Raw genomic sequence first — 24,904 nt, 5'->3', positions numbered from 1 at the left:
ATAATATAAGATATTCAGTCTGAGTATGATTCTGATACAGAATATGTACCTATATAGATTCCCCTATATGTTGCATGGAGCAAATCCCCAACATGTTTTTGATGACATCACAACATTGTGTAGATTTGGGAGAGAGCTATTCATGTTTATTAATATTCTTGGAATGTCTTTGGCTTTATGAATTAATGTAAGAAGTTTGAAAATGGACGTATTTTTAAGGGGTTGTCGTATCATTAACTACTTTCCAAAGGTAAACATATAAAGGCTAATTTGTTTATTTGAATGTATCAACGCTTCCCCCCCCCCCCCCCACCACTGTGTGTAAGCCTATGCAGAGAGGGGCGTTCCATCCATAGGGTCCACTGTTTGCTCACACTCCACAGATCTATATATCACCTGCACGCAGCACCACCTGCCCCGGTTACGTTGGTGAGTAAATCCATATGCTTTAGAATCTGTGAATCTGCTCGGTCCATCCACCTTTTTTTCTTCCCTGATACCAGAGACGAAGGGGCGGAAACGATACATTTCACTTTAGTCAAGCTAGCGGCTCTGCATGTTACATCAAGTCAAGGCAAACAGCGACATTATCACAAAAAAATACGAGGAAAAGAATATCGTGTTTTTTTTATATCGGTTCGGTTGGAGGTTATACAAATATTAAATTGTGAGTCGGTGAGTTTATTTTTTTTACCTTCCCTCCTCCCTCTAAGTGGGTTGTCTCGGTAACGTTTGATTGTGCACGAGACTAACGGTAGCCAGCCCTTAATGTGCATGTTTACAATGGGGATGAACATAGCGTACTCTTTTTAGTTTATACATTACGCATTTATAAAAATACACATAACCGACAGACACAACAGACTAGAGTATGTTACATGAGTTGCTAACACAAAAGCAATATGGAGGAGGAGACACCATCTATCTGAAACTGTGGGTCTCTCCGAGGCTTTGTCGTGCAGTGTTTTCTTCTGTTTGCTTGCTAACGTTAGCCACAAAACGCCCCCTTATATTGTATGTATTTTTCACAACGACAATGCTAGTGAAGAGAGGGAAAAACGTTGTTTTTTTTTTTCTTTATTTCTGCATTGCCACATTGCATTGTGCAGTCGTCGCCAGGTGTGGAAACCTTTGCACAGTTGTTGATGCTTGCACTTGAAGCAAACGGTCAGACATCAGTAACGGGATGAATATTGAGGGAGCGACTCAGTAAATATCCTGCTGATGGTGATCAGAATGGAAGCCCATTACTAACTATGTGTTAGAAAAAATATGTCATAATGAGAATATTACTCAAAAATAATGACTTAGTTTCCCCATGACTTAGGTAGGCTATATGACTTGTCATACTAATCTCAAAATAACGAGAAGCTTTGTCAAAATATTGAGTTGTGTAACAATAAACTTATTTCAAGACAAGTACATGCCATTTTTTGAGTAGGTTTTTTGGTATTTTGCACCATTAAGTTATTATTTCTCTATGACAAGTAATTATTTTCAGAAGGATTCTCATTATTTTGCGACACTAAGTCGTTACTTTGAGATACTAAGTCATTATTTTCTAAATGTTTCTCATACATATTTTCATCAAAAGGTTAGGTTTTATCTTATTATTCATAGATAAGGGGAGGCTGTGGCTCAGTGGAATAGTACGCTGTACTTTGAATCTGGGGGATTAGCAAGTTCGAGTCCCACTGCAGTCAGCATGTCGTTGTGTCACTGGGCAAGACACTTCTCCTCAAATTGCTCCTGTGGGGATTGTCCACAGTACTGAATGTATGTAGGTCGCTTTGGATAAAAGCGTCTAACAAGTGACATGTAATAAGAAAGTAAGTAATTAAATCAATCTACTCAAATTGTGCATACAAATCATATAAAAGGTAAATGTGACCGCATTCCTCACTATCTGCCACATTTTTACTAAACAATCAAACAATTAATGGTGAAACATATTAGAAGATTAATCCATGAAGAAAATAATCAATACGTTATAGATTACAATATACTCCACCTCAACCAACTGCAAAGTAAGAGACTGCTTTTACATGGATGCATTAGTATTAATAATCGAATGGTTTTAGTGCCTAAGCATATGTGAATACTTCCTCCACTGCTAAGAGATTCACTGAGTTTACACCATGTCATAACATAATCGCTAACTGACAGCGCAGATTAGGCAGGCTTTTTCAAGTCAACAAGTCTATGCATTTTGTTTCCACAAAGTGAAATCCACACATTGCCTGTAACCTACATTGCCTCACATTGTTATCCTTGTGTCTTTTCAATAAATCCCAACCTCTAATATTGTTTTCTCCTCTCTACTACATTGATCCTGTTTGACGTTGCCCAGGAACCTGCTGGTCCCCAGGTCAACCTGATGAGTATGAGCCTGACTACAGAACCCCCTAATGATGTTCCCGCTGTTAAAGAAGGTTTAATACATCATTACTACAACATATATGTCTTTGTATCACTTTGTCCTTGTGCGGTAAGGTGTGTATCAAGAGTTGTATAAGTGGCACTTTAAATGTTTGTAGACCAGAATTATTTACCATCTACACATGAACATCTTAAACTCTGAATATTAACGTAGAAGCTTTCAGTTTCAAAGGGTGACTGTAACTTTCTGTTTATTGCTTTTGTTTCTAACCTGTCAGAAAGCAAAATGACTGCGGTCCCTGAAAAGAAGGACAAGAAGCCAGAGGATGTGGCAGAGGAAGAGGAGGAGGAGGAAGAATATGTGGTGGAAAAGGTCCTGAATCGGCGGGTGGTGAAAGGGAGAGTAGATTATCTTCTCAAGTGGAAAGGCTTCTCTGAGTGAGTGGATTGAGTTATTGTCAACAACCTATCACATCATTTACTAGAATTGCAAGAACCAGATGAATTATTAATTATTTGTTTGCCAGAAAAAAGATCACATGGTATTTTGATATTTTACTTATCTTTTAAGTCAATTTTTTTGAATTACAAAATGTCCAAAATACTCTCATCAGCCTCTCAAATATGGAAAAGTCTGGATTTATACAGTTTTATATAGTTTTATAGTGAATATTATTTGGTTTTGGACTGACACAACTCTTGTTGCAGTCCTATCATTCCGTCTCTTTTTCTGCCATTATCCTATTTATACTGTCCTCAAAATCATTTACTGCATCAACCTAAATGAATGACATACCATGGGAGTAAGTTATTATTTTTTGTTTTTATGTATTTATGTCTGCAGGGAGGACAACACCTGGGAGCCATCGGACAATCTGGATTGTCCAGATTTGATTGCAGAATTCCTGCAGTCCCAGAAAACAGCACAGGATGTGAAGAGAAAGGCGGCCGGAGACGCAGAAGGAGACGACAGTAAGACAAAGAAGAAAAAAGACGATGTAAGTCCCAATTCTTTGTTTTTGTTCTTAGAATGTTGTTCTTTATATGCATATTTGCAAGAGTTCCTTTTGTATTAGGTGCCCTGACACACTAAGCCAACTTCAAAGTAGCAAAGACAGACCTAGTGGCACAGGTATTTCTGTACATTGCGGTTTTCCACCTCCGTTTTGCAGAAATGCCATCCACGTTAACAAGGTTTATAAATACATTTAAATTAAAATGCTAAACACAATTGTCAATGCCATTTATCCACACAGACACTCATACCTCATTCACACCAACGGTGTTTCAGGGCCGGTTCGGAGATGGAGCTTGGAAAGCACCGGGTTTTCCTGTTCACACCACAGCGGAGCAGCCTATTAGTTCCGGAATCCGGTTCATTTCGAGCACCAAAAAATTGTCCGGCCAGAGCAAAAGCACCACATACGTCACGCTTACGTCGAGGCGGGGGCAGGGGCAGGGGTATGGGCGGGATCAACTCCTGAACAACAACAAAAAGCCGGCGTTTTATCCAGTTTGTACAAAACGATGGAGAAACTTAACAAGCAGCAGTGGTCCACTGAAGAGACCAGCTATCTACTGGGAATCTGGTCTTCCGAAAGAGGTACAGAGGAAGCTGGAGCACAATCGGCCATTGTTGTTGTTGTCGGTGTCAGCTGTGAGGGGTTTCCGCGCGGTTTGGCTTTATGAAGCAGGCACGCAAACGGTTACGTCATGACGCAAACGATGACGCAATGACGCAGCACCAGTCGGACTCTGGGTAGTGTGAAAAGAGCCGGAGCTAAACCGAAGAACCGGTTCTGAACCTGAAAAGCTCTAGCACGGAGCTTGAACCGGAGTTGCGTTGGTGTGAATGAGGTATCACAGGCATTCAGCCACATTAGTGGCAAGGGACTTCCGAAACTCTGGAAACGGAATTTCTGTGAAATGTTCAGCCGAGGAGTTATAGAAAAGCTGTTTTCTGTTTCCTAGACTGCCGTTTAGATGTAAATAAAAGCCAAAACACACAGAAAGAGCTAGGTTTAATAAATACCTGTATGCGCGTGGACAAGGCTTTATTCTTTATGCCACATCTTCTTTTACCAAGATGCGATTGAACACACCACAAAGACTTCAGCCAGCTTACCACCACTGTGTAAATAAGTCAGTCAGTTCAAATATGTGTAATGTTTTCATATGTAAAAATAAGATAATTTGCAGAATAAAAGAGTTGCATCCTGCAGTGTTGCGCTGTTTGCTATACTGTGCTCTGCTGTTGTCAGCCGTTGTTGACAACAGCAGAGTTGTCAGCTGAGTTTATTTTTGTTCTTCCACAAGCAGCTTGTTGTAACATTGTATACATTATTTTTGTTTTTCGAGGAAGAGTAGCAGGCGACAGGTGTTTATTGTTTAGGAAGACGTTAAACCACATCACATACTAATAGTTTCCCAGCCATATGGAACTCCAGGTGTACACCTCAACAGCACGTCCCCCCACTTCCTCATATTATAATAATAATAGATTTATTTTGGTTTTACAGGTGCTCAAAGTCGCTTTACAGAGATAGTGAAAAGAAAAGAACGAATAAATATAGTTAAAGTCAAATTAAAATCAAGCAATACAACAACGATCACACATTAAAAGCCAGATTGAAGAGGTGAGTTTTTGTAAGTTTCTTTGAAGGTGGTGAGGTCAGTAAAGTCTGATGGGTTGTGGGAGTGAGTTCCAGAGGGAGGGATATAGTGTCACTCACCTGCTGTACAGGCTGGGGCCTCACTGCGGTGAGTGCCTTAGTCAAGATCCACCATCCAAGTTGAATTTGGTATTTCTGGAGAATCTTAAAAGAGTCTGGGGATTCAGCCTTTACAAGACTTATTTTATATCCTAGTCGGTTTTGAATTCAGATTGGAATTTAAACATACTGTAGGTAGTTAGAATTTAAGCTCAGATGTAGTTTTGTGCTTGATTGAAGTTGTGTGTTGTTGTGTGATCCTCAGACAGAGAAGCTAAGGGGCTTTGCTCGAGGGTTGGATCCAGAGAGGATTATTGGTGCCACAGACTCCACAGGAGAACTCATGTTCCTCATGAAATGGTTTGTGTGCACCTTAACTGTTGAACATTAGTAACTGCCTGGTTTGTTTGGTCAACTAAATGTGTCATTAAAAGAATACTTAACACCCAAAAGTATTTTCATTTATGTATCAATAATTCACTCTGTGACCTTGAAAATAACTGTTTTCTCGCATGTCTCCATTGTGAACACACCCAAAAATCCATAAAAATTCTAGATGATTTGTGTAACAGTTTGTAATTTGAAATTGTCCAGAATGTTCTCAGCTTTCGGATTCTTCTATCACTGCGAAAGCATTCAAATTCAAAGTTACATGGAAAAAGTAGAGTCAGTTTAACTTGTTTTTGTGTTAATCTTTGCAGGAAAAACTCAGATGAAGCTGACCTGGTGCCGGCGAAGGAGGCCAACATGAAGTGTCCGCAGGTGGTCATCTCTTTCTATGAGGAGAGACTTACATGGCACTCGTATCCCACCGAAGACGAGAAAAAAGAGGAGAAAATCTAACACAGGGCCAGGGGTGAGGGGACTTTTGAGAAGGGATTTGTGGGGGTTCAAATGGAGGGGGGAGGGGGGCAAAAACAAGCAAGACTCCATTGAATGCGTCTTGATGTAGTATCACTCATTGGATTCTACTTTTTTTCAGATCTGTAAATATAAGCTTTAGGTTTGCTTGACAAATCCAAAGTGAAATGTAAAACGCAATGTTATATTCAGTATTGGCAGAGAATATTCACTTTCGTTTTCTTGAAAAAAAAACATAGGGTCCAGTGCTCGGTCATCTTGCTATGCCATTGTGTCAGTGAGGTGATGTTTTGATTTCATTCGTGTGCCTTTTAAAATATTTTAACTGGTCCATTTTGAGTCAATCCTGGCTGTTTTATAAGGACTTGTTTGGTGTACGGTTACAAACTCTTTTCAGTGATTCATTTGTAATCTTTAAAGTGTTCTTCATGTTAAGTCTTGCTTGTCGGTTTTGGAAAATAAACCACTTTTTGTTACTTTGGTGGTGTCGCTAAAACAGGATTATTACCGTATCTTATATTAAATGCAGAGAGCCAACACTAATGTCTTAAAATCTCTTTTATCCTCTGTTCTACAGCATACAACATATATTATTCATGACAACTAGAACACAAGAGTCACAGGTGAAAATAAAAACACTTTATTAATCGATAAAAACAATTCTTGATTGCCGGCAAATATCTCAAAACAGAGGGAACTACATCCAAACTGAAAGCAGAGTGTGAGACCGTTATGGAGACGCTTGACAAACTACATAAAATCATGACAAAAACAAACATGAAAATATTTACACAACAAGACAGACAAAAAAAGTGCACTAAGTAGTAGCAGAACTAAATAGTCGGTGTCGCACTGGGTTACACTGAAGTAAATGTTAACCAGTTGCATGCCTGAATATCACATTTAATGAGGACATTTCTCCTTTCCAAAAACTTTTTTCATCATCTTAAAGTTGCGAGTTCTGTTCTGCCTCTTATAAATATTTTAGCCTAACTGCTATCTGAGCTGGCACTAATAACCTATTTTTTCTTTTTAAAAAGAGGGCGATGTTACATGTACTGACAAAACTTCATTCAAATAGACGAGTAATAGCACTTCTACTTTGAGAACGTTCTCTTCCGGTTCTCAAAACATTTAAAGTGACAGATAATGAGATTGTGAAATAAAGGCATTCAAAGCAAAGTGGCCACAACACACACAGTCATATCACGCATTCAAATATTATTTTTTTCTCATGTAACAACTTGGCTCACTTTGTTTTATTAACACATAGGACTCATAATATTTAAGCCAACACCTTGGCTTTACAGCAGTTAAAAAATGGCCTAAAGTGGCTTTCAGTGGGGTTGGCAAATAAATTAAATTAAAAAGGGATTCCGCTCCACTAGGCTTCAATTGAGCCTGTTTTCAGTTAGTGCGTAAAACGAGGCGTCAAAGAGGACAAAAAAAAAGGGCAAACCTTGAGGTGGAAATCCCTCTCTGGAGCTCCTGGCCCATCACAGTATCTTCAATTCCTCTTATGATTACAGGCTCTGTGTGAAGTTTCAAAATCAACAAAAAGAGTGTAGACTTTTATATAAAGCTGATGTGGCGAGACCTATAACCTTGCTTATACTACAGATTATGAACAGTTAATAAGAGCCCTCCTAAACGCAGCTCCTGTATTTAAACCCGCAGCGAAGGAACAGCGACAGACACGGCAAAATGCATTAAGCCAAGCCTTTTTAAAGACAAATTACAGTGCTATGTATAATTTATAAGGAAGTTGATACATTTTGCAATGCAGTGTGCCTCCTCCCTAAAACATCCATCTGCTCCTCTTGCCGGACTTCACTTTCACGCCCTTTTCTTTTTTTAGCAGTGGCCAGCCCAGGAACACTCTTTCTCATCCCAACATCCTCCTTCCAATCCGCACATGAAACCCAATCACTTCGGGCGCCATCTGGACTCCGACAAACATACTCAAAAACTGGAATTTGCCGTACATAAACAGACAATTGGAGTGCAGTGTTTAAAATGTAGTCAGATCCAGTGATGTGCACCATACAACCTTTGGTTAGTATAGGTGTTAATGGCATTCTAAAACTGATGGACCTCCTTTAGCCTTTGGTAAACTCACAGAACCTCAAATGTTGTTCTTCGCCTGAAGATTTGCAACTTAAAAACCTCACTGTCGAAATCACAAAAAGTCTCCAGGATGGGATGATCTGTCCTTTAAAACCTCCGGTGCATAGGTACTCCAACCGTCCTCGTCGACAGTGTTCTTTTTACTCCCACTTCTCTCGAATAGCAGTCCCTTTTATTTACCTCACAAATCGTCTCCCTCCTTAGCGGTTTGCTGCAAAAGGGTCGAGAGCTGCTAAACATTTTCTAATAGCTCATTTTATGTCCTTTTACATCCCTCTTCTTCACGCTTATTGTTTTCCCCCAATTAAAGAATGAAATATCAGTACTCAAACGGAGAGAGCTACTTCTGCTTCAAAGTTGTTTCCAGGAAAAAAATGTAGCCACAAATTGAAAAGGGAGAAACTAATTCAGGAAGTGTAGTCAACAATACCATTTTTCTACTCACCAGAATCTTCTTAAAGGAAAAAAGGGCGTCTCTCTTGCATCTGCAGAAATCGTTCTTGTTGATTTAGCAAAGTGATAATAAAACAGCAGTTAGCGCCCCCCTCACTTCTTTTTGTCTTTTTGTTTTTTCTCGGGCTTACGGTGTTGCTCAGCAGTTGTCACGCCGCGGGGCATGATCAGCACGCTGCCGTCGGCACTGTACTGGAGCGAGTACTCGCTGGGGGGGTAGGGCCGGCCCTCCTCGTCCCGCAGCTGAGTGAACACCTCCTGGTACAGACTTTGCATCTTCTGCTTCATCTGCCGGATGGAACGGATGAACTCCATCTTCTCCTTCAGCAGGCGGCCCTTGTTGCGCCGCAGGTCGTGGACGCCCTGCTCCAGGTTGATGATGGTGTCCAGCTTGCGCTTGCGGCAGTTCTGAGCCGCCATCTTGTTCTTGCCGCGCCTTCGGATGTCACGGATGAGCGCCAGCTGGCCTTCGCTCAGGTGGTGCTTCGCTAGAAGCTCGTTGAACTCTTCCACAGGCAGGTTGATGATCTTCTCGTTGGAGAAGGGAATTTTCATGGACCGGGCTCTGCGTTCGTCCCGACTTGAGTGCTTGTCGTACAAGTCCTGAGGAGGCTGAAGCTTCGAGTGTTTCATGGCCTTCTTCCCCGATGAGATGGGGAGCTCCGGATCCTCGGCGAACACAGAGGAAAGCGGCAGGTTGTACGTGTGATTGTGGCTGATGTTGTCCAGCTGAGGGAGGCCGTGGAACTGGGAGGGGTTCTGATAGCTCATACGGCAGAGCTTGCTGTACCCGGGCTGATAACCGCCGACAGCACCTTCCTCCGCGGTGGCGACCTCTGAGTCGGTGCTGTACCCCACGGCCCCCTCCTCGGAGAAGGTGGCGGATGTTGAAGAAGAAGACGCTGCCGAGGAGCAGGATGTCTCGGAACTGCTCGGGGAGGCCGGGCTGTGGCTGGAGTCCAAGGAGAGACCAGAATCTGAGTCAAGCTCTTCCTCCAACTGCGAGGCCTGGGCCTGGCTGAAGCCCTCCTCCATAGCAAGGTCCAGCAAGCTGATCTCATCCAGCATGGACTCTTCCAGAAGGTTGCTGAATGGATCGGGAAGGATCGGCGTGGATGTAATGTTGGTACTGGAACTGTTAACGTGTGGAGGGATGAAGATCCCGGTCAGGTTGGTGGCTCCAAACGTGGAGTTGATGCTGCTGGAGTTGCTGGAAGAAAGTCTGAGCATGGTGGTTCTTGGGGGGGTGGTAGTGGAGTCCACCTGGGGGTAAAAGATGGGGGGGAAGTCTTGGCTGCAGCTGGGGAGGGAGGCCTGATGGAGGCTGACGTCCTGGTTTACCGGAGTTGAGCGAGTGGAAAGCCCAAAGTTTACCACAGTGTTGGAGTCAGTCGTGCCGCTGTCACTGCTGGAGCTGCTGTTGGGTGAAGAGCTGTTCACTTCCATCGCCTTGGAACAGAAAGATGTAAGCATTAAACGCTAAATAGTTGAGAGAAAACCTTTTTTTCCCCTATTTTTAAATGAGTTTACATTTTTAGAGTTACGCTCCGTCCACACAGCAGCTTTGAAAAAATCTTGAAAATCTTGGAGGTGGCTGTTTCTGAAAGCTTGGGGATTTTTTGCGAGCAACGCGACCAACAACCAATAACATGAATCTCCTGCCCCGACATACAAAGCAATAGCAATGTTAAAACGAAGTAAACTCGATATAAACTCCCCAAACAGGCGAAAACCTACCAGTTTCACCCACTGTCTCTGCCACCTCCCTCCATGCCTGGTTCCTCCGGTTTGTATCCCGGTAAATAGTACTGTTCGTAAAGAACCGGGTGATTTGCTACCGTAATTTCTCGTTTGGAATATGAGGAAATGAACTGCGGTACGTCTCTCCCAGCTTACACGTGGTTTGATTGGCTAGTGCTTCCAGCTCAGCTTCAAAAGTTGAACATTGCTCAACTTTTGAATCCTGAAAATCCTGGAAATCCTGGAAATCTTTGCTTCTCCACAATGCAGTTTGGCGAAAAGCGAGGCAAAGTGACGTCACCCCCATTCAAAGTCAATGGGCAGAGAAGCGTTGGAATCGTTGGAAGATTTTTTTAAAGCTGCTGTGTGGACAGGGCGTTAGGCGGAATTGTTCCTACTTCCTTATATGGCTGTACCCAAAAGTCAGAATTTTCACAATACGACGGTTAAATGTTAATGGTGTCAGAACAATAAAATATATGTGATGGGTTAAGAATTGGTTTTAAAAAGTGGACATACTTGCAGCTCCATGATGGCCATGATGTCTTGCCACTGCTGCTCCAGGTCTAGCTGCGTTTCTCCTGCAGGCCGGAGTGGAGCCAGAGGAAGACCCTGAGACGTAGAAGGAACTTCCTCATTGGAAACTATTTCTGCCGTGACAACAACCGGTGCTGGAAACTATTTGAAAAATTGCAAAGAAAATTGCAACAACCTTAGTTTTTTAAACCCTAATGAAAAACACAATACTTGCAATGCATGTGAAACAACACTGTTGTATGGTTTGACCTCAGATTCTTCTCCAAAAGGGAAAGTGGCCTCCAACAGCCTCAAGCATTCTTGTAGAGACAGTGAAGTCTGTGAGCCAAGAACTGGGAGCTGGGTAACAACAACGACAAGAGAGATACCAGTACTGTCAAAAATATTTTAAATGAAGTCGGGCCCTTTTTCACACCGTAGCCCAGTTTTTTCGGGTAGTGATACCAACGCCACTGTTGCAACTCTTCCCATGAGAATTCCATGGTTTGTGCCGTTGGTGCCGTGGTGTCTGTGTGTCTTGGACCAGCAAACAAAACCAACTGTAGAAATGTGCGAATACGGAGTTCATTTCAACAAAATGGGTTGGTGTTGGTGTTTGGTGGGAAAGCATCCATCATTCTGACTTAAGCCAGCCGATGTTTCTGCTGGTATGTGTCTTGAGTCAAGGCTAAGACACATTTTCATAATAGCATATAGCAATAGATGGTGGATTAAGTATATCTGCTATCGGCTGCTTATTCCTTTTTCTAGGGACGATTGTTGGCATTTCGCTTTTTTTTCTTCATTTTATATCCTGAGGATCTTTTAACAGCACACAGACACACCCCTGTGTGATTTGCAATTGCTGGTTATTGGGCTATTATTGGACAATCTCACATCAGTTTCTTGCACGGCTGATAAATATTCGGTGCATTTACGTAGTTTCTTCGGTCGAATTAGACCATTCTGTCTAGTACAATATAAACAAAATAACACCAAATATCGTTTTGGGTTCATGGAAACTTCATGGATGCCTCCAATTCCAGGTCTGGATAAGCCGCACGTGTACATCTATATATTAACAAGGATTACATTTAACGTCATGGGGGCTAACCATTCGGAATTACCCATGGAAAATTCCCATGGGTGTTAAGCCCTGATATAAATGCGATTCTATAGAATTCTAACTTCATAAAAGCAACAGCTTGATTGCTTTGAGCTCTCTTTCCACTGAATGAGTCTTGACTCGTTAACTTGAGTGACAAAACAATGAGATAATACTCTAGTATTCAAACAGCAATTTCTCAAACCACAATGTTTTAGGCGGTGGTGGAGAGACTGGAACTGTCTCCACATGAAGACAAACTCATATGAAGCAGCTCCCTAGTTTCTATTTTCTTTTGTATGTACTAAGAGCCAGTTAAATGTACCACCTCCCCCTGGATGAAAGACAAGGATATCAGAGATCCATTTAGTCTACTGACCTGCTCTGGGATACTCTCTCCGGTCTCCCCGTCCACCGGCTGGGCACCTTGTAAGTTAACTCCATTTCTCCAGCGCTCTTGTTCCTCATTCCCGTCTTTGTTCTCTGGTGGGCTGGGCTTCTCCTCCTCCTCGCTCTCCTTCTGACGGTTGCTGTAGTTGAACACTTCTCTTCCCGCACCGAGGTCGATGTCCTGTCTCCATAGAATGTCAATCAAGTCAATGTCCTGGAAAAACAGATAGCAACCATTGAGAAATGGCCCTGTGCAGAGAAGAGTCACTTTAATAACCAGGTAATGTGTAGGCATTCAATGTATTTAACTTATACTGTAGCCAGGTATATGATAATAACTAGTACTTATACTGTCTATTTTTGGGCTCATTATTTCATAACAGTGGGTAATTTTGGCGGATCATGCAACAGAAATGAAGTCAGATGATGCAACCATGACAGAATCACTTTGACATGGTGGTGTTCATGTGATCAGAAAGAAGTCTTTTAGTTTTCTTACAGTCAAAACAATGGCTGTGTGACTCTAACGCTGCTGCATTAATATTGCCTTCATGTACAAGTTCTTAAACAAAAATGTAACATGTTGTCTTAAAAAAATATCCCTTTTTTTCTCTTATGTGCTCTTTTAGGACAATTAAGTTTAAGAAACAAAAATGAAGTTATTTAAGTTACAACTGTTTGCTTAAGTTTGTACTCTCATAAACAACAGTAACTATGACAAGAATCCCAGCTGTAATGAATGTGACTCAACTGGTTGGCCTAAAAATATCTGACACTGATTAAAGACCAAGGCTGTGGACAGCGTTTCATGTCAGTAAAGACATTTTAAGTGAGTGTATGTTTTATTATGTTGGAATACAGTATACCTATGTGTTTAATGCTGCCATACCCTGTAATATTTATGAATCTGATACTACCTGTATAGTAGTTAGAAATGACAGGTTGAGTAATTGTTGTTGTATATTTTAAGTGACCAGAATTGATAGGAATACATTATTTTCTATCTACTCCTGCTAACATCTGTGGATTCTGATGCTACTTGGAATATTAGGTTAGGAAGGCCAGTGAAAATATGAACCTCCAAGCTACATTTCATTAGGGTTAGGGTTAGTTATTTAACATACATTATACAATCTGCTTGTCCAATGAATTACAGATGTAAGGTGATTACCAGCACCTTATTTATCCTTTTTAAAACACTTTTTCTTCTTTTTATTGTTGAGCTTTCCAATTCACTATTTCTTTAGTTCTCATCATTTTCACTATGTATTTCGTATGGTCAATTATCTTTTTTTTTAATATTCTCTTGTATTTTGTAAAGCACATTGTAATCTTGATAAGGTGAGTATTTTAACAAAAAGTGTATTATAGTATTAAGTAGCGACACAGCAGGTAAATGTGATGACAACAAGCAACTGTCAAACAGTTTGACCCCACCTCCACCTTTTGACAGGTGTTTTCAGATTGGAGAAATTGACAAACTGCAGTACCTCTTTGCTGAGGTCATCATTGCCATCCCTGCTGCCCGGTTGCTCCTGGTTGCCCTCAGGGGCCACGGCTCCCAGGCTGCTGTCCTCTGCGTTCAGGTTGTACGTGGATTCAGTTCCTACACTTCCTCCCCTCATGGCCGGGGTAGCGTCAGGGTTGTTAACGTCCTCTAGGCCGCCCCCATTGTCCAGGGTGATGCTGGGGCTGGGTTGGCTGCTGGTGGACACCACAGTCTCAGAGTCACGATGCACAAGCCAGGCGTTGAGCTCGGTACTGGGGACGGAGAGGCGGTCCAGCTGGCGCACCTGGTTCAGCAGCCGCCGAGTGGTAAAAAATTGGTCGAGGTCCACACTCTTTGGATGGATGCCATAGCCGTCCAGCGTGTTGCGCAGGTTGTGGAACTGTGTCTGAGTGTAGGCTGAGCTAGGGCCCAGGATGATCTCTCTCAGAGGGGGCAGCTGATTGCTTAGATAGCTGTCAACGTCCACCCGCACCCCAAGGAGACTCAGGAGGATGGTGAACTGAATCAGGCCCTCTGTGAAGTATTTTTTCAGGTAAAGCATTTCTTTACAAAGGAACAAAAAGGTGAAAGTAAAAAACAAAAACAAAAACGGGGAGCGTGGATTACTACTTCTGTACTTGTGCTAGAAGACAGAGAGAGATACATGAACGTAAAAAAAAAGTGGTTAAATATAGTTAGGGGGGGGAAAGGGGTATCTTCAACTGGATTCAGTATGTTTAAAAAGGCATGTAAGATCCAGGAGGAGTTTCCACTGTCAGAGAGTCCAGTTGGTGCTCAAAGCTTTGTTCTTCATAGGGTTCCCATTCCTGATAAAAGTGAGAAATAACATTTTATTCTCTCAATAGAAACTACATAGTACAACATTATAAACACACTGCTTTCAGTTGTATGACAGACACATCTTACCTTCCTACATTTGTATTAAGCACATGTTAATGACAAATACATTACAACAAATCAGGGCTTGCTAGCCCACAGCAACCACTCCATCCTCCCAAGACTCGCACCGCGCAATGGCCTTTCCTTTTTCTTTAAATTCAGAGGATCAGAGATGGTGAACACAGAGCTTAAGGCAGCATCACCCCACCCTTGCACAGGAGAACTACTTCTCGTGGTGCTGCTGAAGGTGAATGGGAGAGTCGAGGAGGCTTTCTAGGCTGGCTAGCACCAACGACAGCGTTCGGTAGCAGGCAGGGTCCCTCCCTCTTCTCCTATCTTCGTCCTTATGACGTTAGCTGTTAGCTACCCTGTGTTTTGACACCCGACTACTGCTATTACACATGTATAACCATCTTATTACATATCATGAAGTGGAAATAATATTTCGTTTCGCCACATCTAGTAAGCTCGCATCTTTGTTTACCTTGAAAAAGTGACAGGTACCTCTACTGGTCTCTTTGCTAGCATCAAACAATCTCCCTAGCAACAAGTGGTGAAAAGATGATTGACAGATTGCACAGCCTTTCTCGGGACAAAAGTGCGGTGACGACACATGACTCCAGAACACCCCGGCCAATAGGAATGGCACACGGGTGGGGCTTAAAGAAACAGCTGAACTACTATTGGAACTACACTGTGCTAGCCTTGAAAGCTAGTTGGCTGCTAACTACCATTTGAGCACTTCCAAAAGTAACTTATGTATCAAACAACAGACGCCACAGTATCAAGTCATTCACATAAATACTACCTATTCATCCATGTGTCTGCTAACGTCACATAATGCTCATGAATCAGTGCAATCAATGTCTCGGTTTAAGCATTATTAGTTGATTGATTTAATACTCACGCATGAAGATTGGGTAGCTGTGTCTTCATGCCCTAAAGTCCACTACCACCTAAGAGCAGAATTTGATCGCGGTTTTATTAAAATCTCCACAGTGTTGCCCGATCTCCAGCCTTTGCTCATTGAATGGCCCACCATGACTTGCAGAAATGCTAGCTGGCCCGGCTAGCCTAGCATTGAGCGCCGCTTGACACCAAAACACGCTTTCAAACAGAGCATGCGCAGAACATTCTAGTAGAAAGCTTTCATCAGCCCACTAATATTACACACATTTGCATCACCATTATCCGATTTTAAAATGTAATACGTGGCAAAGACGTAAGGCTTATTAAAAATGTGTTTTTCTTCCAAAGTATATTTAGAAAAATATATCACACGATAGATATTTGTTATGATTCTGTACGAACGGAGAAATATTTAGATATTAGACATTTTCAACAACAGCTCCACCCTTACCAGCTTTAACTTTAAAGTGATGTTCAAATTAATGCATCAATATGTATAGTCCATTAGTATTATGTATTATCCAGAAATGGGCTACTATGCACAAGTAATCCAGTACTGTAAGTATATTTTGATGCCAATAGTTTGTTACTAAAATAGTCAAACTTTTTATGTTTTATATTATTAATGTTAATCTTCAAAGGAACTAAGCTTTAAATAATCAGTGGAGTAAGGTACACGATACGGCTCTGAGATGTGGTAAAGTATAAAATAGCATAACAATAAATGTAAATACATGTAAACACCTCAAAATAGTACTATAATAATGTGATTAATTATTTTCCACCACTCTCACTCTCACTCTCACTAAGATATTTAGCACAAAATAACACGTTATAAATATGTATATTGTATATGTAATATACAATAAATGTTTTATAATCCTTTAACAGTAGTCAGAAGTCAGATAATAAACTTAGTTATTTGAAATGTTGAGAAGTAATTGTCAATTTACTTTTTGTTTGAAATACTTTTTGTTTGAAAGATTTCCATCCACAAGTTGTATTCATGTTTTTTCATAAATAATGAATGATCCATTATTTTATAAATGTTTTCAGTGTTAAACCAGACATTGTAAATAATCCACACAAGACGTGAAAAAAATACAATTAAATACCACTTTTATTTCTGAGAATAGATCATGACAAAAGATTTTTAGTAAATGTCACAACGTCCACTATATATTAACCCCCATTAGGTTGACAGGCCGGTTGTTGTATCGCTTTGAAATGTCTGCTTCAATCTGTAAAAGGAACAAATCAGAATTAATGACGACAATACTCATTATTACAGTATATGTCAAGATAGATCTAATGATCCAGTGATGTGGGTGGGGAGAAAAACCCTACAGCACTTTCTCTTTCTAGTGAACTGAAGTCTGAACATAAAAATAAACTGAAAGTGTAATCCAATACCATTTTCTGGAGTTCCCGGGTGCGTCCTGCCAGCAGGTCGACACGAGGCTCCAGCCTGGACTGCTCCTCCAGAGCTTCCTGTCTCCTCTCAACCATTGAGGCAGCTTTCAGGACCAGGATGTCTGCCTGCTTCAGCTTCTGCCTCAGCACCTCTGATACACGCTCAACATACCTAAACAACACATTTCAGATGTAAGAAAAATGAGAAGGTGTTGATTTATGCTGACTGACGCAGATGCTATGGGGCTCAGCGTACCGTGGCGAGGCCTGGATCATGAACAGGTGCTGCATCCGGAGCGAGGTGAGGCGGCCCAGGAGGTCCCGCACCTCTGACAGCATCCCCCGCACGTGTTCACGGGATTGAGCTTGGATGACAGAAGGGGCCATCTGGAACTGGCTCATGGCCACCACATCTCCCTCCTCTCCCATCTCACTTATTCGCTGGGTTAAAAACACTTCCAGCTGTACAAACACATGAAACCAGTATCACATGTTGGGGCTAAATCTGTCAGGTGACGTAATCCACATTTATTTTCCTTTCAGTTTATTATTTGAATTTGTTTCCTTTATTTTTGATCACCCAAGGCCATGTTTTTTTAAATCATCATTTTTTTGTTTGTTACTTTTACAGCATTATTCCTCTTTTAAGCTTTATACAATATAATGATTGAACTCAAAAGTAGTACATGGGGTGTTTTTGATTTTGCGATTAAGAAATACACAATTTCAAATAAAAAAAAGGGCAAATTGTATTTCACCAAGGCTCTTAGAGACGGTGATTCTTTCCAAAATGTCATAAATTATATCATTCCAGTTCTCTATAGATAGGTTTTACATCTTAAGCCATTTATAAGATAAGATGTACTTTATTGATCCCAAATTGGTAAATGTTTGCGTTGCAGCAGCATAACAAAAATTCAAAAATGTAAACATCTCAAAATGGAAATAAAACAGCATTAAAAAGTAGAAAATATACAAGTTGACAGTGAAATAAAAAATCTATAAAAATCTGACAAATAAAACGCTATTGAAGGGTCAATTTATTTAAATCGTGATTCTAAAAGCTAGACTCATTATTCCAAATAAGTGATTATTTTATATTTGCAGATGTTAAAAGTAAATCAGGGGATTCACGGTTATTGAAGAGTTATTTAACACTAGATGGCAGCAGTCTTTACCTCCGTGAGCTCATCAATGAACACGCTGCGTGACTGAGAGTTCTCCAGGATAGTCAGAGCATCCTCACCTCGTGCCACACCCTCAGGACCTGCAAGTTAACAAACATTATTTTAGCAAACAGCAATGTTCACAGCTGAGCAATAATGGTGATTTATAAGAGAAAAGTAGTTACAGTCTGTGCCTGCATCAACAATTTCAATTTCAATGGGAGCTGCTTCACTGTCACCCCAGTCAATGCCACCAGTGTCCTGTTAAAGGGAGGCAGGTACAAGTTGTTATATTAGAGCAGAAGTTCCAAAAGCAAAATGTTACAAATGTGTTCTTTTTAATTGCTTTTAACACCATTAGGCTTTTAAGTGTATATTTGTTGAAATGTCAGAGTTGGGATCAGTTTAGAACAAATGTCTTTCCATTTAATACTACTATGGAATATCCCCCTCCAATCTTCCTCTACCTGCCATCCTGAAGGGGCGGAGCTAAGTAATCTAAAGTCAGCCAGCTCACCTGTGGCAAATCCTTTCCTGAACAAAGAAGCCTCATGTGAAGCCTCACACCAACTGTTTCTCTGCGTAAATGATCTGTGAGATTCCTTTGCTATAAATGGTATTCATTTAACAGCTTACGTAGTTTATGTCATTGTTTGCTGAACTGTTTAAATTGCACTTCTTTAAATTAGTTCTACATTCTTATGCCTAATTATGCTCAGATGACTGCCTTATATTGGCAGACTGAAATATATTTAGAATTATTATTATGATGTGTAATCTCAATGTGATTTGTAACCCCCTTTTCTTTCAGATCAATCAACAAACAATAAGAAAGAGACAATTAAAGACGGATCTGGACTTCTGTATATGCACATCTTCAATCCTTCAACCAAACTATCCATACCTAAGATAAATGAACTTCAACTTCATTTATACGGTATTTTTTTTACTTGTATTCTTCTATAATTCTGCATTTTGACACACTTAATAGCAGATTCTATATATGAATTATTATTATTTACTCTGGTATGTATTGTATATTATACATATTTTTGTATACTTATTTATTTTTTGTTATTTATCTAGAATGAGAGTAAATGTAATTCCCAATAGTTTTAGCTGGATTAATACTAACCATTACAGAATGTAAACCACATTTAATATTTCTTATCTGTAGAAAATGTTCTACATTCAAATGAATATGTACATGTTAACATTTGAGTAACATAATGCGTATGATAAAATGAGTACTGTATATTTAAAATGCAGATATGTTACCTCAGCGCTGGTCTCCAGACTGATGCCATAGTCGGCTCCATCCTCCACTGTGATGGCGGAGGTAACACCCAGAGTGTCTGCACCACTGCCAAAGTTACCCCAGTCAATCTGAAGCGGATTTTCAAAGATCATACAGAAACATTTAAGTCAGCAGTGAGGCAAATGAATGGTGAATTAAAACAAACGTGCACTTATTTAATAAATGATGTTATTTGTTGAATATCTTGCAGTAGGAGAGAGCTGCCCCAAGAGAAAGGACTCTGAGATTAAGTTTGACAACCCTCATTAGGTGGCAATAGAAGTTTATATTATGTACAGTTGAGGCCTAAATTATTAGCCCCCCAGGAGTTATGGAACATTTCCCTAAAATTCTTCCAATTGTTTCCAGCATTGCTAAAACTTGATATAATCAAACATTCACCAGTGCTATTTAGTAGCTTTTGGTACATTTTGGAACATAAAATATGTTTTTAGGCCTGCTTTATATCAAATTTTAAAAAATGGGTTGGTAAAAAAATATTAGCCCCCAGGCCATTAATAGTCAATAGTGTACCCTTTCTGAGCCACAACTGACAACAACCTCTTAGAATAGTTCTTTACTAGGTTGGCACAGGTCTCTTGAGGGATTTTTGACCATTCTTCCATTGCAAATAGTTCCAGCTGGTCCAAATTGCGTGGTTTCCGAGCGTGGACATTCACTTTGAGCACCCACCAGATTGTCAATAGGATTAAGATCTGGGCTATGTGCGGGCCACTCCAGCACCTTGTTTTTGGTGTCCTTTAGGAACCGTTGGACCAATTTTGATGTGTGCTTTGGGTCATTGTCTTGTTGGAAGACCCAGCGACGACCTAAGCGAAGACCAAGAGCAGATTTTTTCATATTATTCCTCAAAATGTCCACATCATTTCTTTTTTCATGAGGCCTTGTACCCGAACAAGGATCCCTGTGCCTGAGGCTGAAAAACAACCCCACAGCATGATGTGTTCTTGGTGTTGAAGGCCTCTCCCTTTCTTCGCCAAAAAAAAGCAACAGTTCCAGTTTAGTCTCATCAAACCAAAGCACAGACTTCCAAAACTCATCTTTACCTTTCAAATGCTCATGGGCAAACCTCAGTCTGGCTCTGATGTGCTGTTTCTTGGATTCCTTTTATGTTGATTGAATGCTGAGGTGTGGCTTGAAAGCTGATTGGTTGATTTGGTGTGTTTTTGAAAAGCAAAAATGTACATGGGGGCTAATATTTTTGACCAACCCATTTTTAACTATTTGATATAAAGCAAGCCTAAAAATGTATTTTATGTACCAAAAACTACTAAATACTACTGGTGAATGTTTGATTATATCAAGTTTTATCAATGCTTTTAGGAAAATGTTCCATAACTCCTGGGGGGCTAATAATTCTGGCCTTAACTGTATGTATCCCCTTATTAAAACTCAGTATAGAGACATTAGGACCCACCATATCGTCTGTGACTGTTTCAGAAGGTGCTTCCTCCACAACTGGCCTCTCAATAACAGTGGGGACGTTCCCCGTTCTCCACTCATAAAACGTTGTGTTCCCTTTCTGCTGGGCGAATGTCAGCATGGGCAGGACTGGTTCAGACCTACAGATGACAAGATGTGAGGTTGTGACAAACAAAAAGCTTTTCCTGTTTTCTTTCATTATAAGCAACAAACAATATTTTATTTTTATTTTAGGAGCTGCAAATGTTTTATCTGCTGCTGCTAGGGATGTGTGTATGTGAATAAAAACAGTTATTCTGGAAAAAATGTAAGGTATGTAGGACTGTATTTTGTTGTATACTCACCACTCGCATACAAAGTTTGTGAACGCTGTATAAAGTTTGATGTGCTCCTCAAACTTCGCTGCATCCCTTCCAACCTGATCCAGAACCACTGGCAGGTCTTTGACCAGCGCCTGCAGCTCACGGGCCACATGTTCTCCCTGCCAGAGGAGAAACAGTCATCAGGATGAAGCATGTCTACACAGAGCGCAGTGAGTTCTAATGTTCTTCTACTTACCGTGATGCCGTACTGTTTGCAGGCGGTGTAGTAACGCTCCCTCAGGTCTGCGGCCGAGCTCTGGCAGTCCACCTCCCGCCGGCTCAGCTCCTGCTGCAGCTGCTGAGCTTTGGCCAGCTGCTTCCTCAGAGCCGGCCCTTCATAGCTCACGTTGCGACTCAGCAAGCTGGCCACCTCCGCTGGGATCACATTGGTTAATTTAAACAACTTTTAATGGGATTAGGGGGTACGATAAGGTTATTCCTGGACTCAAATAATCCCAGCATCATCCCTTTGTAATAAAATACTTTATTAGATCCATAATAATCTCTCCGGGGCCTTTCAAATGTTCACCCAGTAGTGTGGGTTTAAAATAGAGAATCCATCAGGAGTAAGGGAACATTTATTTTTTGTAAAAGTATATTTATTTTTAGAGTAAATCATTTACCGATGCAAGACCATGTGCATGCATGTGTTCATGCATAAAATAAATTACCACTATTTCATTTTCTACCTTACGCCTATAGTTTTTTTTAGTTATAAAATAAATAAATAAATGAAAACGTTATACATGCAATAATTTTTTTTATAGCCTTATGTAATTTTGACAATGTATCCTATAATAGTGTAGCATAATTTAATCGGCAACAACAAAGAACTTAAATTATTTCAATATTTTTTTGATTGCTAAAATAGCCTGCCTACGCCTACCTTATAGTATACAGAGGAGTCTAAAAGTGCATACAGATATTATACAAGGAAAAATACATAAAGATAATACACTTACCCAAATAGATATTATCTGCCTCATAAAGGGACACAATCTCTTGCCAGTCCTGTCAAAACAAACACAATTCAAATGTGAATGTTAGGATTCTTTAGTGGTTTTAGAGCAGAGGAACAGAACACAAAGACAGCCCCTCTTTGTATGCGGTACTAATTGGAAACTCCAACAGACAGCTCGTTCGAATCTGCTCACCTTCATCCTCTGAGATGAATATCTGCCAAAGATGTTCTTAGAGGAGACCTCAGTTTCCTTCAGTAGCTCCACTATCCTCAAGCAGTGAAAGTAGTGAATGTCTGTGAATAAAAACAAACAAAAGAAACAAAGAGTGCACATTTAGAAGCCTTCATACAGAGTAGGAACAGGAAGGAGGACTGAACACAAGTTCCCTTTACTTCACAACAAAACATTTATCAAAACAGCCGACGACTAAAGCTGCAACATATACCTCATCTGTCGCATGACACAAAGTATTAAAAAAATATATTTTGATGTTGCAACTCTGAAAATGGATGCTCATCTCTGTAACTTCAATGTAAAATATGTTAATAGACAACAGGCACAATCTGGGGTTATAATGGACCTACAGGAGCCGGAGAGGAGCTGCTTGATCTCCTCGTTCTCTGGCATGTCCTGAATGGCAGCATTGATCTTCTCTCTGATTTCTTTCACTGCAGTCTGCCATTTCAGATTGCAGTGACGACGGTCCAGCAGCCAGTCTGTGGACACATGATTCAACATCAGTAATAACCGTGCATCTGGCATCATCTGATTCAGATTGCAGGCAACAGTTGGTGAAAGGTATGAAAAGAGTTTAGTTTACACATAAGCATTTAGGGAAATGTTTTTGTTGCTACACAGTTTGGCTTAAGAAGTATTGAATGCAGGAAGTCACTACTCGTGGAGTGTTTTCACATTATTAGTACTTTTACTCAATGTTCTGAACACGTCTTCCACCACTGCACATAAGTAAAGTAACATATGGATAAACAGCAACTCATTTTATTTTCGCGCCTTACCCAAAAGCTTGCTGGTCTGTATGTCAATTGGAAGGCTTTGAATATTCTGTTGAAGTCAGAAAGCAGAGAAAACATTAATAATACATTGTATTAGGTACTTTTTTTTGCTTTTGCTGTACCTTAGTTCTGGAGAAATAAATCGCATTAGGTTGCAATATTCGATGTTAAATGCCCTACACAGAATCAAATGGCAAACTTTCTATATTGCATATCTTTGGGAAATATTTATGTTTTAGTTGCTGGACTTTGACTGGTTGACAGCTAGTAAGCTAACGTTAGCTAGTAAGATTTAATAAACAATCCAAATCAAGAAGACTTCATCTTACCTCCATGCTTTCTTTACGTCCTCAAAATCAAAGTACTTACAATATTTTACGGCTTCATTATATGTTTATTTATCAGGTTTTAATTCACAATTATTGTCACCATCCGGACCTCACTGTTTATGACACGTTACGAGGAAGGAGAACCAATAGAAGGAGGTGATGTTACATCTGCTATAAGGACTGGCCAATGATACGACACTGTGCTGATACCTGCAGCTGATTGGTGGACGGTTCAGATCCTTAGTTGCAAACGGTTGCAAATCTACAATTCGCTACTAGAGGGCGGTGTCGACCTATAACTGAGATTATAATTTAAGGCAAAGCAAGATACTGTATTTTGCTGATAAAAGATATAAACAAACGGACAAGCAAGCAGTCACCACGTTACGTATATCAGCCTAGTAAGCATGAAGTTATGTATATTATGGAATGTTTATTTTTACCATGATCTCTGTTTTGTCCTTGTGTCACACATTGTAAATTATGTTTTCTAAAATAAATACAAAATAGAAACACTGATTATGTATGTTATTGATTGTGGATGTTAATGGATGGATGTGTGTATCTTGATTATTTGATGGATTTGTTTCAAATATCCTTCAAAATGCTTTCTCGATCAACATTGGACATTTCAGTGAAGAGTGAGCAAGGCCAAAACAAACAAAAACTTAAGACAGAGGAAATAGATATTTTTAATATGAATGTGTCCCATCCTCTCTGTTGGTCAACTGTACCATCATGACTTTTCCCTGAACCCAAAATGTTCAACAAGAATGGAGGTCATATCAAGTTTTAATAGGCTTTATTAAGTTTATAGTAGTTCACATTATTATACTATATCATAATCCGAAAAATATTTTAGTTAAACTCACACATTTTCTGTTAGGAAAAACCAAAGGAATAACATTACATTTTTGGTCATTTCAAGAAGGAAAATGCTCTGCAGCGTGCCGTGTGACCTACTTTCAGATCATTTGAATGTGGACCAAACTTGCAAAGTAAGTGTGTATTCACTGAGATTCTATGCAATCCATGTAAAACATCAAGGCCCCCCCCCTCACCTCATTCATATGAACTTCCAGAGTATGCAACTCTCCATTTACTTTAGTTATGTAATAGGGATAAGAGACTCAAATACAAACTCTATTCTGCGTCCAAATCCCACATTAACACAAGACTGGGTTTTAGAGCGAGACTGAGAAAGGGAATTTATCTTCAGTTTGGAAAGCTGCTCACCTCTCAAGTTCACATTACCCCTGATGTCAGTGATCATGATATGGACCGGGTTGGCCAGACGAAAGGCTTCTCTAAATCGCATGGTTGCAACATTTACTCACTC

At 40.3% G+C, this 24,904-nt stretch overlaps 3 protein-coding genes and 1 long non-coding RNA gene across 10 annotated transcripts; 2 read left to right on the top strand and 2 right to left on the bottom strand.

Moving 5' to 3' along the window:
* Nucleotides 1-391: 391 nt before the first annotated feature.
* Nucleotides 392-6,431, top strand: cbx1b (chromobox homolog 1b (HP1 beta homolog Drosophila)). Of its 3 annotated transcripts, none has more exons than XM_079657935.1 (6): nt 392-429; nt 2,351-2,432; nt 2,658-2,817; nt 3,224-3,377; nt 5,356-5,450; nt 5,792-6,431. In XM_079657935.1, exons 2-6 carry the CDS (start codon nt 2,378-2,380, stop codon nt 5,931-5,933), a joined length of 606 nt encoding a protein of 201 aa, XP_079514061.1. In that variant the 5' UTR covers nt 392-429; nt 2,351-2,377; the 3' UTR covers nt 5,934-6,431. The 3 variants fall into 3 exon arrangements, with proteins under 3 accessions (XP_079514061.1, XP_079514059.1, XP_079514060.1); XM_079657933.1 differs by lacking the exon at nt 392-429 and adding an exon at nt 529-667; XM_079657934.1 differs by lacking the exon at nt 392-429 and adding an exon at nt 545-675.
* A 144-nt stretch (nt 6,432-6,575) lies between these two features.
* Nucleotides 6,576-15,764, bottom strand: nfe2l1b (nfe2 like bZIP transcription factor 1b). 4 transcript variants are annotated; one of them, XM_079657923.1, is made up of 6 exons: nt 15,579-15,764; nt 13,773-14,598; nt 12,272-12,496; nt 11,058-11,147; nt 10,791-10,949; nt 6,576-9,980 (listed from the first exon to the last, which is right to left on the bottom strand). In XM_079657923.1, exons 2-6 carry the CDS (start codon nt 14,331-14,333, stop codon nt 8,625-8,627), a joined length of 2,391 nt encoding a protein of 796 aa, XP_079514049.1. In that variant the 5' UTR covers nt 14,334-14,598; nt 15,579-15,764; the 3' UTR covers nt 6,576-8,624. The 4 variants fall into 4 exon arrangements, with proteins under 4 accessions (XP_079514049.1, XP_079514051.1, XP_079514050.1 ...); XM_079657925.1 differs by lacking the exon at nt 15,579-15,764 and adding an exon at nt 15,156-15,214; XM_079657924.1 differs by lacking the exon at nt 15,579-15,764 and adding an exon at nt 14,699-15,094.
* A 918-nt stretch (nt 15,765-16,682) lies between these two features.
* cdk5rap3 (CDK5 regulatory subunit associated protein 3) lies at nt 16,683-23,722 on the bottom strand. The gene is made up of 14 exons (XM_079660851.1): nt 23,566-23,722; nt 23,240-23,285; nt 22,808-22,939; nt 22,416-22,516; nt 22,224-22,272; nt 21,458-21,636; nt 21,244-21,380; nt 20,895-21,039; nt 19,438-19,545; nt 18,345-18,420; nt 18,172-18,260; nt 17,250-17,455; nt 16,994-17,165; nt 16,683-16,821 (listed from the first exon to the last, which is right to left on the bottom strand). Exons 1-14 carry the CDS (start codon nt 23,569-23,571, stop codon nt 16,756-16,758), a joined length of 1,512 nt encoding a protein of 503 aa, XP_079516977.1. The 5' UTR covers nt 23,572-23,722; the 3' UTR covers nt 16,683-16,755.
* On the top strand, nt 17,348-19,567 carry LOC307025884. Of its 2 annotated transcripts, none has more exons than XR_013804296.1 (3): nt 17,348-17,505; nt 18,971-19,096; nt 19,429-19,567. It is a non-coding gene; the product is annotated as an uncharacterized lncRNA (long non-coding RNA). The 2 variants fall into 2 exon arrangements; XR_013804297.1 differs by lacking the exon at nt 17,348-17,505 and adding an exon at nt 18,428-18,775.
* Nucleotides 23,723-24,904: the final 1,182 nt, after the last annotated feature.

This window comes from Notothenia rossii (assembly GCF_949606895.1).
Source record: "Notothenia rossii genome assembly, chromosome: 11".
Classification (NCBI taxonomy): domain Eukaryota; kingdom Metazoa; phylum Chordata; class Actinopteri; order Perciformes; family Nototheniidae; genus Notothenia; species Notothenia rossii.
Note: the sequence above shows the minus strand (reverse complement) of the source record. Positions and strands in the feature narration are given on the sequence as shown.

Coding starts and splice junctions, on each gene's coding strand:
- cbx1b (XM_079657935.1), top strand. CDS start 2,378: ATGAGTATGAGCCTGACTACAGAACCCCCTAATGATGTTCCCGCTGTT. Junction 2,433..2,657: donor TGTTCCCGCTGTTAAAGAAG/GTTTAATACATC, acceptor CTAACCTGTCAG/AAAGCAAAATGACTGCGGTC. Junction 3,378..5,355: donor CAAAGAAGAAAAAAGACGAT/GTAAGTCCCAAT, acceptor TGTGATCCTCAG/ACAGAGAAGCTAAGGGGCTT.
- cdk5rap3 (XM_079660851.1), bottom strand. Junction 21,381..21,457: donor GCAAACAGTACGGCATCACG/GTAAGTAGAAGA, acceptor CTCCTCTGGCAG/GGAGAACATGTGGCCCGTGA. Junction 18,421..19,437: donor GTCTGGAGACCAGCGCTGAG/GTAACATATCTG, acceptor TCCCTTTAACAG/GACACTGGTGGCATTGACTG.
- nfe2l1b (XM_079657923.1), bottom strand. CDS start 14,333: ATGCTTTACCTGAAAAAATACTTCACAGAGGGCCTGATTCAGTTCACC. Junction 12,497..13,772: donor ATGATGACCTCAGCAAAGAG/GTACTGCAGTTT, acceptor CTGTTTTTCCAG/GACATTGACTTGATTGACAT. Junction 9,981..10,790: donor TGGCCATCATGGAGCTGCAA/GTATGTCCACTT, acceptor TTCTGTTCCAAG/GCGATGGAAGTGAACAGCTC.